Raw genomic sequence first — 18,271 nt, 5'->3', positions numbered from 1 at the left:
CAAAAACTTAAAACCATGCTCCAAACTCTTTCCTCTATATCCCAACTACAACATAAACCCAAGGTTAAGGTTAAGGACAACTTGTAAGTAAATTAAGTAAAATATACAAGTACATAAGAAAAGTCTTCGGGATCTCTTCAGATTTCTAGACAGAATAAAGGCAATGTGTACAGGGAGGAATTGTTACTCAGTTCAACAGATGACAGTAAGTACCAAGATCTTTATTCTCAGACCTGATGTTCAACCTGTGACTACAGATGACATGTCACTATTTTGAGAACATCTCCATTCTTTGCAAGTCTTCAGTCACAAGGTTACACCTTATTCTCATCATAACAAGATAAATGAATCAGATTGAAAGAGGATTAAGGAGATACACTGAAGATAAAAGCAAAGGAGAACATTTTACAAGCTTGGCATCCCAGTTACCCTACAGGTTAAGTTTCAGATTTACAAGAGTAGCGACAGAACCATATAATTTCAGTGAAAAGCAACATAAGTTAGATCTTTTTTAAAAAGGGGAAGTGGGTTTAGAAATACTAGGTCAGGCAAGCATGCAAACTTCAGAGTAAAAAAAAAATGCAAGGCCTGGTTGTCCAAACAAATATATACCTCAGGAGAAGGTGGATTTGAAGATGCTGAATAAAACCAAATGAATTAAAAGCTAAAAGGGACACTTCTCTGAATTAGCAGACCAATTCCCTTACTGTTTGAGGAAAGAGGGCAGACAGTAACTGGTGAAGCTCACATGGCTAGATTAAGGATGTACATAGATCTAATTCCCGGTGCTAATTGCAACTACATACATCTAAATACAAAGAGATAAATATCCAGAACACATTAAGCCCACCAATTTAAACAAAACATTTCAAGACAAATACACAGGGAGGGAGGAATTAATACAGCACAGCAGCAAATCTTACATATTTAAGAGATTAAATGGAAAGATATAATCTCTCAAGAATTTTAACGCTCAGTTTTGATAAACAAAATAAGTTTCCATCCAATTGTTTTATGTAGAGCAAAGTGTATTAGCTTAAAAAAACGTGCATTCTTCAGCTTTCTCTTATACTTTTTTACCTATCTTTCAAAACTAAGCACTGAGTATTTTTAATATAAGTAGTGATGTTATATGTACACTTTTTAATTGCACGTTTTAAGAATAAAATAAATCCATGATATTTTGGTAACTCATAGTGTATTTATAAAATGAAAAGGCTTTCTATCAAAATACACTTTTCACTGGGAAAAATAAATAAAACAGATGAATGGATCTACACAAAGTAAAAATTAACTTTGGTAGATTTCAGCATAGGACAGTCCATAACAAGCCTATTTGCCCTTACTCCCCCAGAGCTGCTCATCTTCTGACTTAAGATTTTAAAAATATTTTTAATTGAGATTATGTTGACATTTTCTCATTCCACATCATCTTCAGCCAAGCTCTGAGCACTTACAATTCTCTGAAAGAGAAAAGAAAAATTTTTTATTTTATTTTAAAAACATTTTTAAAAATTTATTCATTAGAAACACAGAGAAGCAAGCCCCTCACAGGGAGCCTGATGTGGGACTCCAATACCCTACCACGGGATCATGCCCTCAGCTAAAGGCAGATTCTCAACTGCTGAGCCATCCCAGGCATCCCCTCCAAAAATTAATTTTTAAAAGTCCTTTGTAAGAGATAAGAATATCCAATGGGAAAAGAATGTCTTCAATAAATGGTTTTGGGAAAACTGTACAGCTACATGCAAAAGAATGAAATGGGACCACTTCCTTACAGCATGCACAAAAATAAACTCAAAATGGATTAAAGATCTAAATGTGAGACCTGACACCATAAAACTTCTAAAAGAAAACACTGGCAATAATCTCTTGGACAAAGGCCTTAACAACCTTTTTCTAGGTATGTCCCCTCAGGCAAAGAATACAAAAGCAAAAATAAACCACTGGGACTACACAAAATAAAAAGCTTTTACATGGCAAAGTAAACCAACAAAATGAAAAGGCAACCTACTGAAGGGTATTTGTAAATTATGTATCTAATAAGGGGTTAATAGCCAAAATATATAAAGAACTACAACTAACATGGAGGAAAAAACCTAATAATTCAACTTAAAACAGGCAGAAGACCTGAATACACATTTCCCCAACAGACATATGCAAAGATATTCAACACCATTAATCATCAGGGAAATGCAATCAAAACCACAATGAGATATCACTTCACACCTCTCAGAATGGCCAGAACCAGAAAGATAACAAGTAACAAGTGTTGACAAGGACTGAAAAAAAAAAAAAAAAAAAGGAACTCATGCATTGCCTGGACTGTAAACTGGTACAGCCACTGTGGAAAACAGTATAAAGATTCCTCAAAAAATTAAAAATAGGAATACCATATGGTGCAGTAATTCCACTACTGGTTATTTACCTAAAGACAATGAAAATACTAATTTGGAAAGATGTATGCACCTCTACATCATTGCAGCATTATTTACAATAGCCAAGATAGGGAAGCAACACTATGTGTCCATCAATGGATAAATGGATAAAGAAGTGGTATACATATACGACGGACTATTATGTAGCTGTAAAAAAGAATGAGATCTTGCTACCTGCAACATGGATGGCCATAGAGGACATTGTGCTAAGTGTTATTTCATTAAGATAAAGATAAGCACCATCTGATTTGACTTTTATGTGGCATCTAAAAACCATGAAGAAAAAAAGGAGAAAAAGACTCATAAATACAAATTGGTGATTGCCACAAGGTAAGTGGGTTACGGGGATGGGCAAAACAAGTGAAGGGGAGTGAGAGGTCCAGGAATAACTTATTCCAGTTATGTAAGGAATAAATCACAGGGATAAAAAGTACAGCACAGGGAATATATACTCTATCATGTAATACCATTGTATGGTGAGACAGATGGTAGCCACACCTAGTGAGACCATAATGTACAGACTTGTCAACACATGAAACTAATGTAATATTATGTGTCAACAATACGTCAATTTCAAAAAAAATTTTTAAGGGAAAAAAAATGTCGTTTGTATTCAAAGAATCAAACCTTGCTAAAGTTTACCCACTCTAAGATTTCAACATTCAACACTGTTAGACACTGTTATCAAAGAAAATAATGACCATACTACTGTTGGTCCCATTTCAAAATCCAAGGAGGGTTAACATTATACTCTTTTACATATTAATCAATTATGTAACTAAAACCAAAAAGAATTTAAGATCTCTTTTCACTCTCATATAAACTGAGAATACTGATTAGTGCTTAACTTGTCATTCTATGCTCCCAACATTTCCCTTTTTACCCTGAAAATGCTTAGTCATCATATAAGAAGGAATACAGTAATTCCAAAATTAGCATTTGAAAATATTTCCAGATAACATGAGTTAATGGAGTAAAGGAGGCCATTTTTATAAAGAGGAGTTCAGGCTTCATCCTGAACTCATCCATATTTCAAAAGACCTCACTCTCAGATCCATCTTCCAAAAGCACTATGGTATGCTGCCTTTGCAAAAGCAGATAATATTAAACTGAGAATTCTGATTTAGATAGACTAGGAATCACATTAGTACAAATAAAAAGGATTAAGACCAAATCTTTGATTTTCCAACTCTTTCCTTTAAATCTTTGGGGCCTTTATTTTCAGAAGAAAATAGTCCCTTTCCAAAATAGCTGAGTATACATCAGTTTGAAGAATCAACCAATTTTTAATCACACCAACTATGGAAATTAATACACGAATAAACTATTCCAAAAAATAGATTCATTTTGGTTCCCTGGAAAAGATTAAAAAATAAACAGAATGCATTTTAATCAATTCTTAAGTTAGATATAGTCTTACACAGATATAATCAAATAGCTCCAAGCTCAAAGTCCACCTTGGCAGAAGCGGAGGCACTGGGGCCTTTAGACAAGTGAGGTCAGAGGATATCCACAATCCTTTAGGATATAATCTCGGGGTAGGCCATCTTGGCTCCTCTGCCCTCTGCGCCTGGCCACTTAACTGAACGCACAGGCTCCCAAAAGTTGATAGAAACCTAGGTTCAGTAGCTGACAGTGGACTAATTTGAAATACCAAGGCCTGAGATTTAGTACTATGAGACTTATTTCCTGATCCATACATAGGGGCACAACAACTAGATCTTATGCCCAATCACATCAATATTATTAGGGGAAGAAAAGTTTCAAGCACTGCTATCTCTAATTCTACTTTGATTCCAAGATAAGTTTCATAATTTCAACATGTACACTAGACTAATTTTTCAATGTCAATGTCCCTAAAATATTTAATTCTCAGATTCTACCCACTTTTATTAACATTTCAAATCCTTACCTGACTAATTGTTGGAAGCTTGGTCAGAAGCATCTGGAACACTGGTGGTGGAAGAGTTTGCTGTAACACTTGCAGCAACTGCTGTGGCTGTCCACACACAGCAATTGCATTTGTTAGATGGTCTACACCCTTCTCATATTCGCCTGAAAGATTTATGTAAAAATAACATGTGACCTGGAAAGCCTTTGCCTTTGTCAAAAATTCAACTCTAAAGCCTTCATTATATCTCTAAGTGATACCAAAAATATCACACAAGTAAAACCTTGGAAATAATCTATAATACGTATATATAACTGGATATTATTAAACCATTACTAAGAATAAATCAGATCACAAGTATTGAAAGTATCTTCAAAACACATTTAAAAAGGGGAGAAATTAAAGTGCAAAAATGTCCAATTATATTCCTACTTATAGAGACTTACAAATATTTCTGAAACAGTGTATTAGAAATTGCTAACTACAGAACCCTTCTTCTTTTTTTTTTTTTTTTAAAGATTTTATCTATTTATTCATGAGAGACACACAGAGAGAGGCAGAGACACAGGCAGAGGGAGAAGCAGGCAGAGAGCCTGATATGGGACTAGATCCCGGGTCTCCAGGATCACACCCTGGGCTGAAGGCAGCACTAAACTGCTGAGCCACTTGGGCTGCCCCAGAACCCAACTTTTCTGAGAAGAACCCAAAGATTGGGAACTGAGGAGGAAAGGAGGCCCAAATTCACTTTAGACTAATCCTTATACTGTTTTAAATGTTACTACATGCAAATACAAGAAAGAAAAAAACTTTTAAATAATGCTAGTAGGAAAAACAGTCACACTAATGGAAGTGGCAAGAAGCTGGTGGCAAAAAGAGGTTACCTCTGAGTGATAGGACTTTTAAAACTTATCCTACAATGGACATATTACTTTTTTAAAAAAGATTATTTTCTGGATTGGTGAGCACATCAAGGTATTAAGAGGGTGGTGCATCCAGAGACAGTAGAAGATTCTCATGTCCTGCCCACCCATCCTCGCACACCTCATCATATGCATCTCTTCTATCTGGCTGTTCCTGAGTCATATCCTTTATAATAAACCAGTAAACACAGTTTTCCAACCCTGAATAAGAATGTGACCTAATAAAGGAACTGAGGATGGCATGTGAAGAAGAAGAATTGCCTTGCTATAACATTTCACTTGATGGGATGCCTGGGTAGCTCAGTGGTTGAGGGTCTGTCTTTGCCTAGGGCATGATCCCAGAGTCCTGGGATCAAGTCCCACCATCAGACTCCCTGCATGGAGCCTGCTTCTCTCTCTGCCTGTGTCTCTGCCTCTCTCTCTCCTCTGTGTCTTTCATAAATAAATAAAAAATCTTAAAAAAAAATTCACTTGGGAAAATCTAAAGACTGAGATATTCGAACTGAAGAAAGAAAAACTCTACAAAGCATTAAAAATGGAAAATACAAAAGAATTAGGTCTTTTGCATGGGCTTGGACTTCCATGAGAGGACACAATGGCTCCACTGACTTAGAAATTAAGATGCCACTGAATTCTCAAGCCAATGAATTTACAGGCAATATATGGGACTGCAACACTGTTGTCTGGGGATATTAATTCTGATTATTAAATGAAATCAGAGCAGCTACTGGATTGTTATATGTAAAACACACAGAATCCCAAGACACCTCCTATTATTTCTAAATATACTGGAAATAGTCAATGAACCACCACAGCAACTCAATACAATTTCCTCTCTACATTGTAGACTTGAGCCCATTCACATCAATCCTGAGATGAGATCTGGTTCAGTTAACAGAATATGCTTATGGAAGACCCCTAGATGGTGGAGGCCATGCCAAGCAATGAAGTTCACTGCCTAAATAACTTACACCTTTACATGGTTTATGGTTTACTTAGATGTTGACTTTCTCTCCTAATACTAACCAACCTGATTCTTCAACCTCAGGTTTGGTTGGTAGTTTCCACCAGAAGAAAGGCAACTTGGTAGAGTTAAGTAACCCTCTGGATGGTGTTGAGTTAAAGTGTAGAATATGAGCTTAGGAAAAAGAGTAACTCTTCCCTGTCCTTCCTCCCAGCCACCATGAGTTACTGTGCATTGCGGCCATCTGCTGACTAGAGCTGTTAGCTTCAGATTGAGAAGGACAGTAATACAGTCTATAAAATAAGCTCTATGAGGATTTAAGTGCTTTACTATTACCCTATGATTAAATCTCATGTTTTTCTTATTGTAATGAGGTAAAAAAGCCAAAATTACTTTCTATTAAGACATTTCCATTTTTATTTGTAAATATTATCAGCCTACTATGCCACCCAAATAAAGATAATTATTTCCTAAAGAAAAAAACAAAAAACGCATAGAAATTACTGGGAAGGGGAAGACAAAACAAAAAATAACATGTCACCACCACTTCAAACCTTTAATTCTTTCCATAAAAACAAAACAAAAATCACAAATGACATTCATGATACTAAGTCTATGATACAGCAATGAGCATAAGAAAAACCATTTTTATCAATGATAGCAAATACTTCGAAGCTATTTTTCTAATAAAAGCTAATTTGAGGGCACCTGGGTAGCACAGTTGGTTAAGCATCAGACTTGATTTCAGCTCAGGTGAGGATCTTAAAGAATCCTTAAAGAATGGAGCCAAACAGCTCTGCATTGGGGCATGGAGCCCGCTTAAGATTCTATCTCTGCCCCTCCTCCCTATCCCCAGGCAGAAAGTCTATCTCAATAAATAAATCTTTTAAAAATAAATAAATAAAAGCTAATTTGACACTAAAAATTTACAAATACATTTAAGACTCTACCGATTCTAGTTCTCCAATTGGCCAGTTTGATTATTTTAACTTTATAACAGTAATATTTGAAAGAAATAATCCTTAGTCCTTAATTGAATACATAAAGCACAAAGCTTAAACTCTAGATCAGATTCATATCACTGACTGAAATCAAGCACCATAAACTCACTGTATAGCCCTGACAGGTAAATTAACCTTCTCTGGGATTTACATTAGCCACTCTTTCCAATAAATAAATATTGGAAAAGACCTGAAGATTACATGAAGAAGTTGAGGAAGCATATTCCTAGATCACATTCTTTTAGTCAGTTACTATTTACATATTACGAGTGAACTGCTACATATTCTCTGAACTGCTTAAAAAGAAAAAAAAACACAACCCTCATTTGTAAAGATTACTCATAGTCTCTGTATCATATAGCAAACTTCAAACTCACTCAAAACATTATGGACAATGATGATCCATGAGAAGTATTTTTCTAGAGCCAGTCTTTTTATTTTTTTTAGAGAGTGAGAGAATGAGAGTGAGAGTGAGAGTGAGAGAATGAGAAAGAGAGAGAGAGAGAGCACGCGAGCGTGAGAGACCGCATGAGCCAGGGCAGAGGACAGGGAGAATCCCAAGCAGAGACCACATGGGGCTCAATCTCAGAATCCCAAGATCACGACCTGAGCTGAAATCAAGAGTGAGGCACTTAACTGGTAGAGCCACCCAGGAACCCCTAGAACCAGCCTTAAATAAAATAATCCTCCCATTACTAAATGACTTGTCTTGGATCGAGTTCCATAGCGGGCTCCCTATAGGGAGCCTACTTCTCCCTCTGCCTTTCTCTCTCTCTCGTGAATAAATAAATAAAATATTTAAGAAATAAAAACAAAAACTCCACTACACCAAAAAAAAAAAAATCCCATTATCACTATAAATTTATATTAGTGTGAAAAATTCTAATTTCTTAGTCTTTTAATGAATATTACCTTGGGCTAACAACTCTTCACCAAGCTGTATTTCTTCAAGGAAGAATTTCTGAACCGCTTCAGCATCTTTAAGGTCAGGTAACTGTTTGGAAATAGAATAATAAATAATATCAAAATCATGCTGGAGATATAATCAATACACAGAAAATCATGACACTAAAAACAAAACAACAAAAAACTGAGTAACTCATAAAAAACGATAAAAAGAAATTTACTCTTTAATACTTACAAGCATTAATTTAGAATCTACATTTAAATGAATATAAGAAAAAAATACTTAATGATCAAACTGATACTAGAACAGTTCTCAGAAAGCTGTGCATCAAACCTGAAGTAAAAAATGGAGTACAATGATCTCTATCATAAAATATGCATATTTACATTAATGTGATTGCCATTATTACAGATTTTTATATAACTAGAGTCAACTGTTTTTCTGATCCAACATTATTTTTATTTATTTTTTAAAGATTTTATTTATTCATTCATGAGAGACACACACACAGAGAGAGAGGCAGAGACACACAGGCAAAGGGAGAAGCAGGCTCCATGTAGGGAGCCTGACATGGGACTCCATCCTGGGTCTCCAGGATCATGCCCTGGGCTGAAGGCAGCGCTAAACCGCTGAGCCACTGGGGCTGCCCTCCAGCATTATTCTGAATAGATTTTACATTATCTACAGGATTATTTTAAATGGTAATAGAATATTCCATTGAAGGAATATAGGATTGCTTAATCATGATCTAGTTGTTGCACATTTGAGCTAATTCTCATTTCTTTGCTATTACAAACTGCTACAAAAATAAATAAATAATAAATTAATTAATTAATTAAAATATTTAAAAAAATAATTATGGACACAGGATCTATGAAAAGAAAAAAAAAGATTTTTTAAAAGATTTTTATTTATTCATGAGACACAAGCAGAGGGAGAAGTGGGCTCCATGCAGGGAGCCCAATATGGGGCTCGATCTCGGGACCGTGGGATCACACCCTGAGCCAAAGGCAGACACCCAACTGCTGAGCCACCCAGGCATCCCCAGAAAAGGATTTTTATCTGCATGTACATATTACACCAAGGTTAAATTTGCCATGTGGTAGGATTCTGGATCAGTAGTATGAATAATCTGGTGTAACTTTTGAAACAAATAGTATGTGGTTCTTTTAAAGGAAGCTGAAGGGAGGAAAATTAAATCATTATTATTATTTTTTTAAAGATTTTATTTATTCACGAGAGACAGAGAGACATAGAGGCAGAGACACAGGCAGAGGGAGAAGCAGGCTCCATGCAGGGAGCCCAACGTGGGACTCGATCCCAGGCCTCCAGGATCACACCCTGGGCTGAAGGCGGCACTAAACCGCTAAGCCACCAGGGTTGCCAGGAAAATTAAATTAATAAATGTTTACTGCATTACTTTGAAGCAGCTGAGTGAGAAAGTTTGAACTGTCTTCTAGAGACTATCATCTTATTTCCCCTAAAGTAACGCTCATGTAGTAAGTAAGTTGTCTTGCTGTTTGGGCCAACAAGGGGGAAATAATGATAGACCAAACAATCTGCAGTTGAACTGAGTTAACTATTCCGAAAAACAACAAATTATACCTTAAAATAGAAAAATCAGTGTCTGGTATCAATTAGCTTTGTCGAAATACATTTGATGTAATTTGTAAAATTATTCTTTCTATAAAATATATAATACAATATAAAAAAAAAAACAGATTACCTTGCAAAGTCCAGCTCTCTCCTTAGCAAGCTTCTGCTTCTTTCTTCCTGCAAGAAATTGAGTATTTTCATTTTACCATTATTAAAATGGAAATTAAAAGAAATCAAACTGTGGCAGTTATTCATTCTATTTGCAAAACAATGCTGAGTAGGGCTCTCTTACTTCCTTCATCTCCTGAATTCTCAGGGTCAGGGTTCTGATCAATGAGCTGTGCATGGACAATATGACATTTCTGGGCAAGAGCTTTTACCTTCCCTTTGGGGCACCGAGATCAGCAATTTTCAAGATGGAGACGATTCCAACAGCTGATTAATTGCCACAAGCAGAGCAAGCCCCGCCCCACAGGGAAACGTAAAACACAAGCAAAGAAGCCATTGCTGTGAGAAACTTTTATTACTGAAATATAACAGATTCAATCCTTCCTGAATGTTGAAAGCTATCTGACATTCCTAAACCGGGTAATGAGAAGGTAGGAGGACAGTGTTCAGAAATGCACTGCAAGATTCTTGACTCCTGCTGGCTGATGAAAAGAAAAAACTTCTGCCTACACTCTTGCTCAGTTTTTGGTCTTTTGATTTGGAAAAAAACTACGTATCTCCAAAGTAAGTGACATTAAAAATTTTAAAACCCTTAAGCCAAATCAATAAAAGACCCTAACAGTATCTTAAGTTGCTATTTAATGGGACCCCCGGTTGGCCTCAGTTAAGCGTCTGACTCTCGGTTTCTGGCTCAGGTCATGATCTCAGGGTTGTGGGATGGCCCAAGTCAGGCTATGCACTCAGGACAATACAACTGTCCCTCTTAGTTCACCTCTGCTCCAAGCCCCCACTTGCACTCATGCGTGCTCTCAAAATCTTTTAAAAATGATTTCAAAGGGGGCAGCCCGGGTGGCTCAGCGGTTTAGTGCCACCTTCACCTGGATCAAGTCCCAGGTCAGGCTCCCTGCATGGAGCCTGCTTCTCCCTCTGCCTGTGCCTCTGCCTCCCTCTCTCTCTCTCTCAATAAATAAAATAAAATCTTAAAAAAATAAAATCTTAAATTTTTTTTTTCAAAGGAAAAAAAAATTGCTATCTAATGATATGCTCCATGTGAAAGGGTGTTAGCACAGGGGAAGCAAGAACATCGCTAATATCCCAGCTCTTAGTGTCAGTGAGACCCTGGGCAAGTTATGGTAACTTGTCCCTCACTTTCCTCATATGTAAAACTGGCCCGAGAATGGTACATGCTTCAGAGTTGTTGTGAAAATGAAATTAGTTCATCCCATGTATTTTTTAATATAGTCTAGTTTACCATGTGCCATATGAGGAGTGGGTAATGGTCTCAAGTAAGCATCTGGTATTGAGATAGTTCACTACCAGCAACTCAGCTGAAGTTGTGCTATGCTAAATACCTACAGTAAGCTTCCCTAGTCACAGTGATGTGGAGATTGTGGCATAGCTAAGAAAGGTTAAGGCTCTAATACTTATTACCTCAGTGACTTTAGCAAATCTCTTAAACTCTCTAAAGATAAGGCATGTTTAACTTTACTGTGAGGAACAAGAGCTTCAGAAAACAAGGGCAGCCCTGGTAGCTCAGTGGTTTAGTGCCACCTTCGGCCCGGGGCATGATCCTGGAGACCCAGGATCGAGTCCCACGTCGGGCTCCCTGCATGGAGCCTGCTTCTCTGCCTCTTTCTCTGTGTCTCTCATGAGTAAATAAAAAATCTTGAAAGAAGAAAGAAAAGAAAAGAAAGAAAAAAGAAAAGAAAAGAAAAGAAAGAACAAGCAAATGTCCACTGAAAACCTTAATGTACTCTACAAATCCAAGTCTCAATCAATGTATGACTAAAGAGACAGTGACCTGTCCACCTAACTGCAGGGAGAGGAGTTAATTTATTGTGGTCCAGGAGACTTTTCTCTTCTACCCTTACAAACTGGGTTTAACCACACCAGTACCTCTTGCCAACTCGAGCCCCGAAAACATCTAAGGATTAAATTCTCTAAGGATTAAATTCTAGCTGCTTCAACAAAGAAATATACATTAAATAGGCTGATCTTATACGCAATTTTGAAGACTGCCTATTTTTCTAACAAACTACCTTTCATGGGTGTTCATCTTCAGGCAACTAACTGTGGGGACACAGAACACATAATATTCTATCTTCAATTTGCTTAAGGGTATCCTTAGGCACAGAATAATGCTACCATACTATATTAATTACTAAATATCACTACTGCTACATAGAAGCAGCAGACCTGAAGGCAAAGGAACAATGAGAGGTTGAGGGTTAAGTACTCAGCAAGTTTTAGATGCCACATGCCAGACACTATTCTAAAGGCTATTAATTTGCTTGCTTGATCCTCACAGTAACACTCAAACAAGTACTACTATGAGCTCCATTTTACAGATGAGAACGTTTACCAAGGTCGTAACTATTAAGCGGGGAGAGAGGCAATTCAAAGCCAAGCAGATGAACTTCAGAACATGTGTCCTCAAACATTATTCTGTATCGCCTCCATATGCTAGAGGGAAGCTGTAACAATGCTGACTGGACTCCGTCTTTGGCCTTCCATCTTGTTCACATGTGCACTGGCTGACCTCTCTTGAGACTTTGTGTTCCAAGTCCCTTGGAGTTTCATGTACATACCCTAGAAAAGCCCAAGGCCACAATGGGGCAGTCTTTCTTTGGCCTTCCATGAATCTGTGAGAGAGAACACAGCATTTCTTCTTCCTGACACAGGCAGTGCCACAATATCTAATGAAAGGTTAGCTGTCATTTGGGTGCATGCAAATCCTCTGAGGTGTGGGCGAACCTTTTAATCTTGCAACAATGCCATTTCTGTGAATGCCCTCACTCTATAAAATCTGTGGACTTAGGTCTGGACTTTGTGGAGAGTAACTGTGCAGCCGGATTGTCATCTGCCCACCCCTCCCCCTGCAAAATAAGCTGCATAAAACTGTAAAGTGTATGGAGTCATCAGCTTCATTTTTCAGCCACAAAGTATCTTCTCAGTTTGGGAGATACTTTATTATCCTTCCACTACCTTCTATCCCTTCTTCTTCTTCTTCTTCTTTTTTTAAGATTTTACTTATTTACTCATGAGAGAGACAGAGAGAAGGGGAGGGGGGCAGAGACCCAGGCAGAGGGAGAAGCAGGCTCCATGCAGAGAGCCCAATGCAGGACACGAACCCAGGACTCCAGGATCACACCCTGGGCTGAAGGCAGGCGCTAAACCACTGAGCCACCCAGGGGTCGGTCCCTCCTTCTATCCCTTCTAACAGAAGTGAACACATTCCCATAAAAAGAAAAGGGACCTCCAAAATGAACATGGCAAGTTAGTGGAATAAACAGAATTTGCTAAGCCAGATTTCTGGAAAATGACAAAAATAATAATGAAGCCCACTAGAGAGAAACTTAGTTTCCATTACTATCAATCTTATATTTTTTTTTTTTAATGCAGTGAAGAGTGATTGTGTTTGAACGTCTGACTGATACAATTACCAAATTTAAGACTGATGAGTTGCATAAGATTAAACTTCTAGCTTTAGTTTCATAAAACAATTTACTCGTTATTTTATCAGTATATTATACTATCCCTGTAATAAGGGAAGGATAGTAATAGACTGAAAAGCCATGGAATTACACATTCAATGAGTAAAATCAGGCCTTGACTCAGTTATTACCTAGAAATTAATCCCAAGTGCTACTATATATAAACCTAACAAGTTAAAACAGATTTTGTCTACTTTCAAACATACACATAAAACATGAACTTACAGATTGCAGAATCACTCTGAATAAAAATTTTACTTCCTAAAGAAAATATCAACAAATAATTATATTTATAAACATTCTTTCACATTCATTTACTACCACATGCCAGGGACTGTACTAAAGTCCCTACATACTATAACATTTCACAAAAGAGGGAAATGAAAGTTTTAGTCGCTTGCCCAAGGTTACTCATCATTCAAGGCTACCACTGAAATCATTAGGCCACTAACTCCAGGAAAAAAAAAATTATGGACTGAAGATGATGGAAAAGGGACTTTGAAAATAATCTCCCAATTTGTCTAAAATGACAGCTCTTACGGTTTCCTCAATCAAAAATTAGTTTTCTCAAGGTTTCTAACGACAGGATTACAGTGTTTCCAGAGGAAGAAAAGCCTGATCTATTCTTTACTAAGCTCTGTAGCCAAACCACCACCACCACCCCTCCAACTATTATTGAAACTACCAGAAAATGATCTAAATTTCTAGCTATGCTTAGAGCCAGCATTTCTGGAAGGGCTTTCTCTTGTCAGCAATGACGGCGAGTGCTTCACACAGCGTCTTCACAAAAACAACCAGAGGCAGGGGACATTACCTGATTTTACCAGCTATGAAAATCAAGATTAAGCACGTTTAAAATTACACAGCTGATCTATGACTAACCTAAGCCTGGAAAAATGAGTGTCTGAATCCAAAATGGCTTTCCTTTCATTAAATCTATCTAACTGTGGGCAGCCCCGGTGGCACAGCGGTTTAGCGCTGCCTGCAGACCGGGGTCTGATCCTGGAGACCTGGGATCGAGTCCCGCGTCAGGCTCCCTGCATGGAGCCTGCTTCTCCTTCTGCCTGTTGTCTCTGCCTCTCTCTCTCTGTGTCTCTATGAATAAATAAATAAAATCTTTAAAAAAAAATAAATAAATCTATCTAACTGTAAATAAGATAAATTCTCTGTATCCCTTTCCTCCCAAAACATAGGACAGCTAGAATTAGATGTCATATTCTAGATGATTTAAGATCATCTTATGCCCCCAAGAGGGTAGGTCACTAGCCACGTGGGGCTTCTGAACACTTGAAATATCTTACTAGAGCTTAATTAAATGAGGATAATCACACCTTCCTACCTTCTGGGCTTTCGTACCTTACGTATCAATTTTATTTCTAGAATTTATTTATTTTAGAGAAAGTACACGAGTGGGGGGGAGGGGCAGAGCGCAAAGGAGGGTAGGGAGGTCGACGCCCCGCTCAGAGGGAACTCACGATCCTGGGACCATGGCCTGAGCTGGAACCAACAGCTGGACGCCAAGCCCGCGGACCCACCCCGGTGCCCCTCAATTTTAATTTTAGAGATTATTTTGACTGAGCAACCTAGATAAGTCGTAAAAATATTTCTTATCCAACAAATTTACTCTTCCACTGTTGCTAATACGGAGGCCTTCGAAATGTAAGGACCACAGAGGTTCTGGTGACACCATTTCCCTCGTGAAAACTCGCTTAAAAGATGTCGCAGGTATGAAATAAGGCTGAGCCACACGGGAAGCGCAGCCCTTTGGACTCCCCTGCGATTTCTATAGCATTCACTCATACCTTGGAAGCATTTTCAGGGCAGCTACCAAGAGGGTTTAAGAATGCGGCGACGATACCGCGGATTTACGGGTCCGGTGTCGGGCACCGACGCGCAGAATACAGAACACAGGCCTCTCGAGGTCAACAGAGCGGGCAGAGGAAGGGCCCCCGGCCCCACCCCCGAGCGGCACAAGCGGCCGTGCATTCCGACGGCAGCGGTCGGGGGACACAAGACGGGAAAAAGCGCCGGCCCAAGATGGAGGGAGCCGTGCGGGGCGCCGGGGCGGGCGGGCGGGGGGGCCGGGGCAGAGGACCCACTCACGTTCTCGAAGCCTGTTCTTGAAGTTGGGGTCACTCCGTCGCTTACGGTCGAAGTAGATGCAGTACCCGATGAAAAGGGCCCCGCAGACGCCGGCGGCGATGGCGCTGTTCCGGCCCACCATCTTCCCTCCACCGAGGAGCGGCGCGAGCGCGGCGGCGGCGGTGGCGGCGGCGGCGGCGGCGGGCCCCGCGAAGAAGCAGTTGGCCGCGACCCCTCGGCGCGGACCACGCCGCTACGACCTGACGCTCGCCGCGAGGGACGCGGAAAGGCCGAGCGCACGCACTTCCGGGCCGGGCAGCGCGAGGTCCTGCGGCCAGTCCGCGGCGGTGCCTGAGCGGCGGTGCCTGAGCCGCGGCGCCCGCGCCGCCTCTGCGCCTGCGCGGGGGGCCTAAGTGCCGCCGCGCAGCGCCTCCGGGCCGGGTGTGCGTTGGCGTCGGGGTTTGCTGGTGACCTCGCGCTTCTTTTAGAGCCGCTGACAGTGACGTAGGAGGGTGGCGCGTGGCTGGCGTGCACACACTCAGGACTCTGCCGCTGACATCTGACATGCGTGCTTGTGTCAGACAAGGATGGAAGGGGCTGACGACACATGCTTCGTCTTACTCTTTTATAAACGAGGCAACCTGTGGCTCTTTTGGTTAGGACAGAATTTGCTTTTCAAGTTCACTCACATCCGCTGTGCAGCAAGCAACATAATCTAGTGATTCGGTGTCAAAAGAATATTGCAGTGTACTCTCATGAAGGGTGGAAGAAAATGAAGCTGGACAGTTCCTGGAAAAATAACGGAGAAAGGAGATTGAAAAAAAATTGAAAACATGAGTCGTCTTACAGTCACTGGCAACATGGTCGTTTAAGACAAAACCTTGACCAGAAAGCAGACATAGAAAAACTATAAATTGAGAGGGGTGGGCACCTGGGTGGCTAAGGGGCTAAGCATCCGCCTGTGGCTCAGATCGTGATCCCATGGTTGTGGGATGGAGTCCCACACGGGGTTCCCTGCCCAGTGGGGAGCCTGCTTCTTCCTTTCCCTCTGCACCCCCACCCCGTCTCTCATAAACTAATAGAATCCTTACAAAAATAGAGAGGGGTAAGAGAAGGCATATACAGGGTTGTGTAATAAACGTGAGGGATCCTTTTAAACCCTTGAAGTGACAGCAATGCTCTTACCTTGAGCCCTTGACAAGACTATGCTGAGAAGCCTCCTGATGGGCCTGGCAGGCCAGAGATCAACCATGTGGTTAGAGGGTTGGGGCTTTGATCCAGGTGACATCCCTGGGGAGGGCAAGGGATTGATTGCAGGGGAGGAAGCTGGAGATTGAGTTAACTTCATGGCCCATGGCTGACATAATGAGACCCAAATAAAAACTCAAGACCCAGAAGCAACTGAGCCTCCTAGGTAGGCAATACTCAATGTAATAATACACCAGTGTGCCCTGTGCTAGGTAGGAGGGTGAGGTTTTTTGGACTCCATTGGGAGGGGACGACAGAACCTTCCCAGACTTCTCTGTGTCTTTCCCTGTGACTGGTTTCTACTTCTTTTGCTATAATAAAATTGTAATTTTAAAGTATAACATGTTCCTGGGGCACCTGACTGGCTCAGCCAGAGGAACATGAGACTCTTGATCTCCTGATTGTGAAGTCCAGCCCCATGTTGGGTGAAGAGCTTACTTAAATAAAACTTAAAAAAAAAAAAAGTGTAACATGTTCCTGAATGAAGTCCTTATAGCTAAATTATTGAACCTGAAGGGGTAGTGGAAACTCCCAAACTAGTAGCCAGCTGGTCATAAAGTGACCTGGAGGACCCCCGCCCCAAGCCAAATTTTTGTCTGGTGTCTGAAGGCAATCTTGTAGAAAACTGTGCTCTTAACCTATGAAGCAGACTTCATAACTCTGGATAGTTGGTATCAGAAGTTATTGCAAAGGTACTTATAGGAACATTTAGCTGGAGGCCCTAACCCAGGCCAGGAAAGCCCTCATGCTTAAGTGATGATGAACTTGAGACCCTATGGAAGACTGAAAATTGGACCAAAGGTATGCATTGCCTGGACTGGGGTGGAGGATGGGGAATGGTGTGCATTATGTACCAAAGCAAAGCAAACAATTGAGATTTACACAGAAGAGAGTAACACAAAAAGCTTTCCCTTATGCACTGCATGCATACATTCTGATTCTTCTGTTCCAAAACGCTGTCAGTCTCAGCTGTTAGAGGTATACCCTGAGCCTCAGGTATGTTGAAACAGAAGACTTATCCAAGGCCACACAGATGACATGAGGCCTAGCACTCCAGTCTCTTGAAAACAGACTATATGGCCATTAGATTATGATTCCTGAATGAACGAAGAACTATCCCTGTATTGTGCATAGTAAGTAAACCTGAGGTAAATGTTCAGGTCAGACCTATGACATAAAGTAGACCAGGTAGTATGTTTATAGAAAGCATAGTTAGAGCAACATCACCCTTTTGTCCCTTAAGCACTCTACATTTTAAAACACCTGTTGTAAAACACGAGCACAGAAGAATCCTGAAACAGAAACAGCCTGGAATCCCCTATGCACTTGTTTGTGAGTCAAATCATTACTGGGTTGTAGAATACCCTCAGTGGATCATAACTAGTGTTTGTTATTAATAAAATAGGATTTAAAATATCAGGAAGTAGGGCATCGGGCTTTTGGTTTTGGCTGAGGTCCTGGATCAGGCTCCCTGGTCAGTGCAGAGTCTTCTTGAGATTGCTCTTCCTTTCCTTCTGCCACTCTCTCTGCTCACGCTGTCTCTCTCTCTCAAATAAATAAAT

The 18,271-nt window shown here is 40.0% G+C and overlaps 1 protein-coding gene and 1 non-coding gene across 3 annotated transcripts; both read right to left on the bottom strand.

The window, feature by feature from the left end:
- Positions 1-200: 200 nt before the first annotated feature.
- TOMM20 (translocase of outer mitochondrial membrane 20) lies at positions 201-18,271 on the bottom strand. Of its 2 annotated transcripts, XM_072755943.1 has the most exons (6): positions 16,647-18,271; positions 15,483-16,250; positions 9,848-9,894; positions 8,127-8,208; positions 4,351-4,493; positions 201-1,463 (listed from the first exon to the last, which is right to left on the bottom strand). In XM_072755943.1, the coding sequence occupies exons 2-6, from the start codon at positions 15,601-15,603 to the stop codon at positions 1,419-1,421; spliced, it is 438 nt and encodes a 145-aa protein (XP_072612044.1). In that variant the 5' UTR covers positions 15,604-16,250; positions 16,647-18,271; the 3' UTR covers positions 201-1,418. The 2 variants fall into 2 exon arrangements, with proteins under 2 accessions (XP_072612044.1, XP_025864497.1); XM_026008712.2 differs by having other exon boundaries at positions 15,483-18,271.
- LOC112927428 (small nucleolar RNA SNORA14) lies at positions 15,094-15,228 on the bottom strand. Its single transcript, XR_003236534.1, has one exon. It is a non-coding gene; the product is annotated as a small nucleolar RNA SNORA14 (small nucleolar RNA).

This window comes from Vulpes vulpes, chromosome 4 (genome assembly GCF_048418805.1).
Source record: "Vulpes vulpes isolate BD-2025 chromosome 4, VulVul3, whole genome shotgun sequence".
NCBI classification, from domain to species: Eukaryota; Metazoa; Chordata; class Mammalia; order Carnivora; family Canidae; genus Vulpes; species Vulpes vulpes.
The sequence above is the reverse complement of the archived record's forward strand: the minus strand, read 5'-3'. Positions and strand labels throughout refer to the sequence as shown.

Bases quoted from the DNA above. Each gene is read 5' to 3' on its own strand.
- TOMM20 (XM_026008712.2), bottom strand. From the start codon at position 15,603: ATGGTGGGCCGGAACAGCGCCATCGCCGCCGGCGTCTGCGGGGCCCTT. The intron at 8,209-9,847 runs GTAATCTGTTTT...ATTTCCAAACAG, and splicing joins AGAGAGCTGGACTTTGCAAG to TTACCTGACCTTAAAGATGC. The intron at 4,494-8,126 runs GTAATATTCATT...TAAATCTTTCAG, and splicing joins TGAAGAGTTGTTAGCCCAAG to GCGAATATGAGAAGGGTGTA.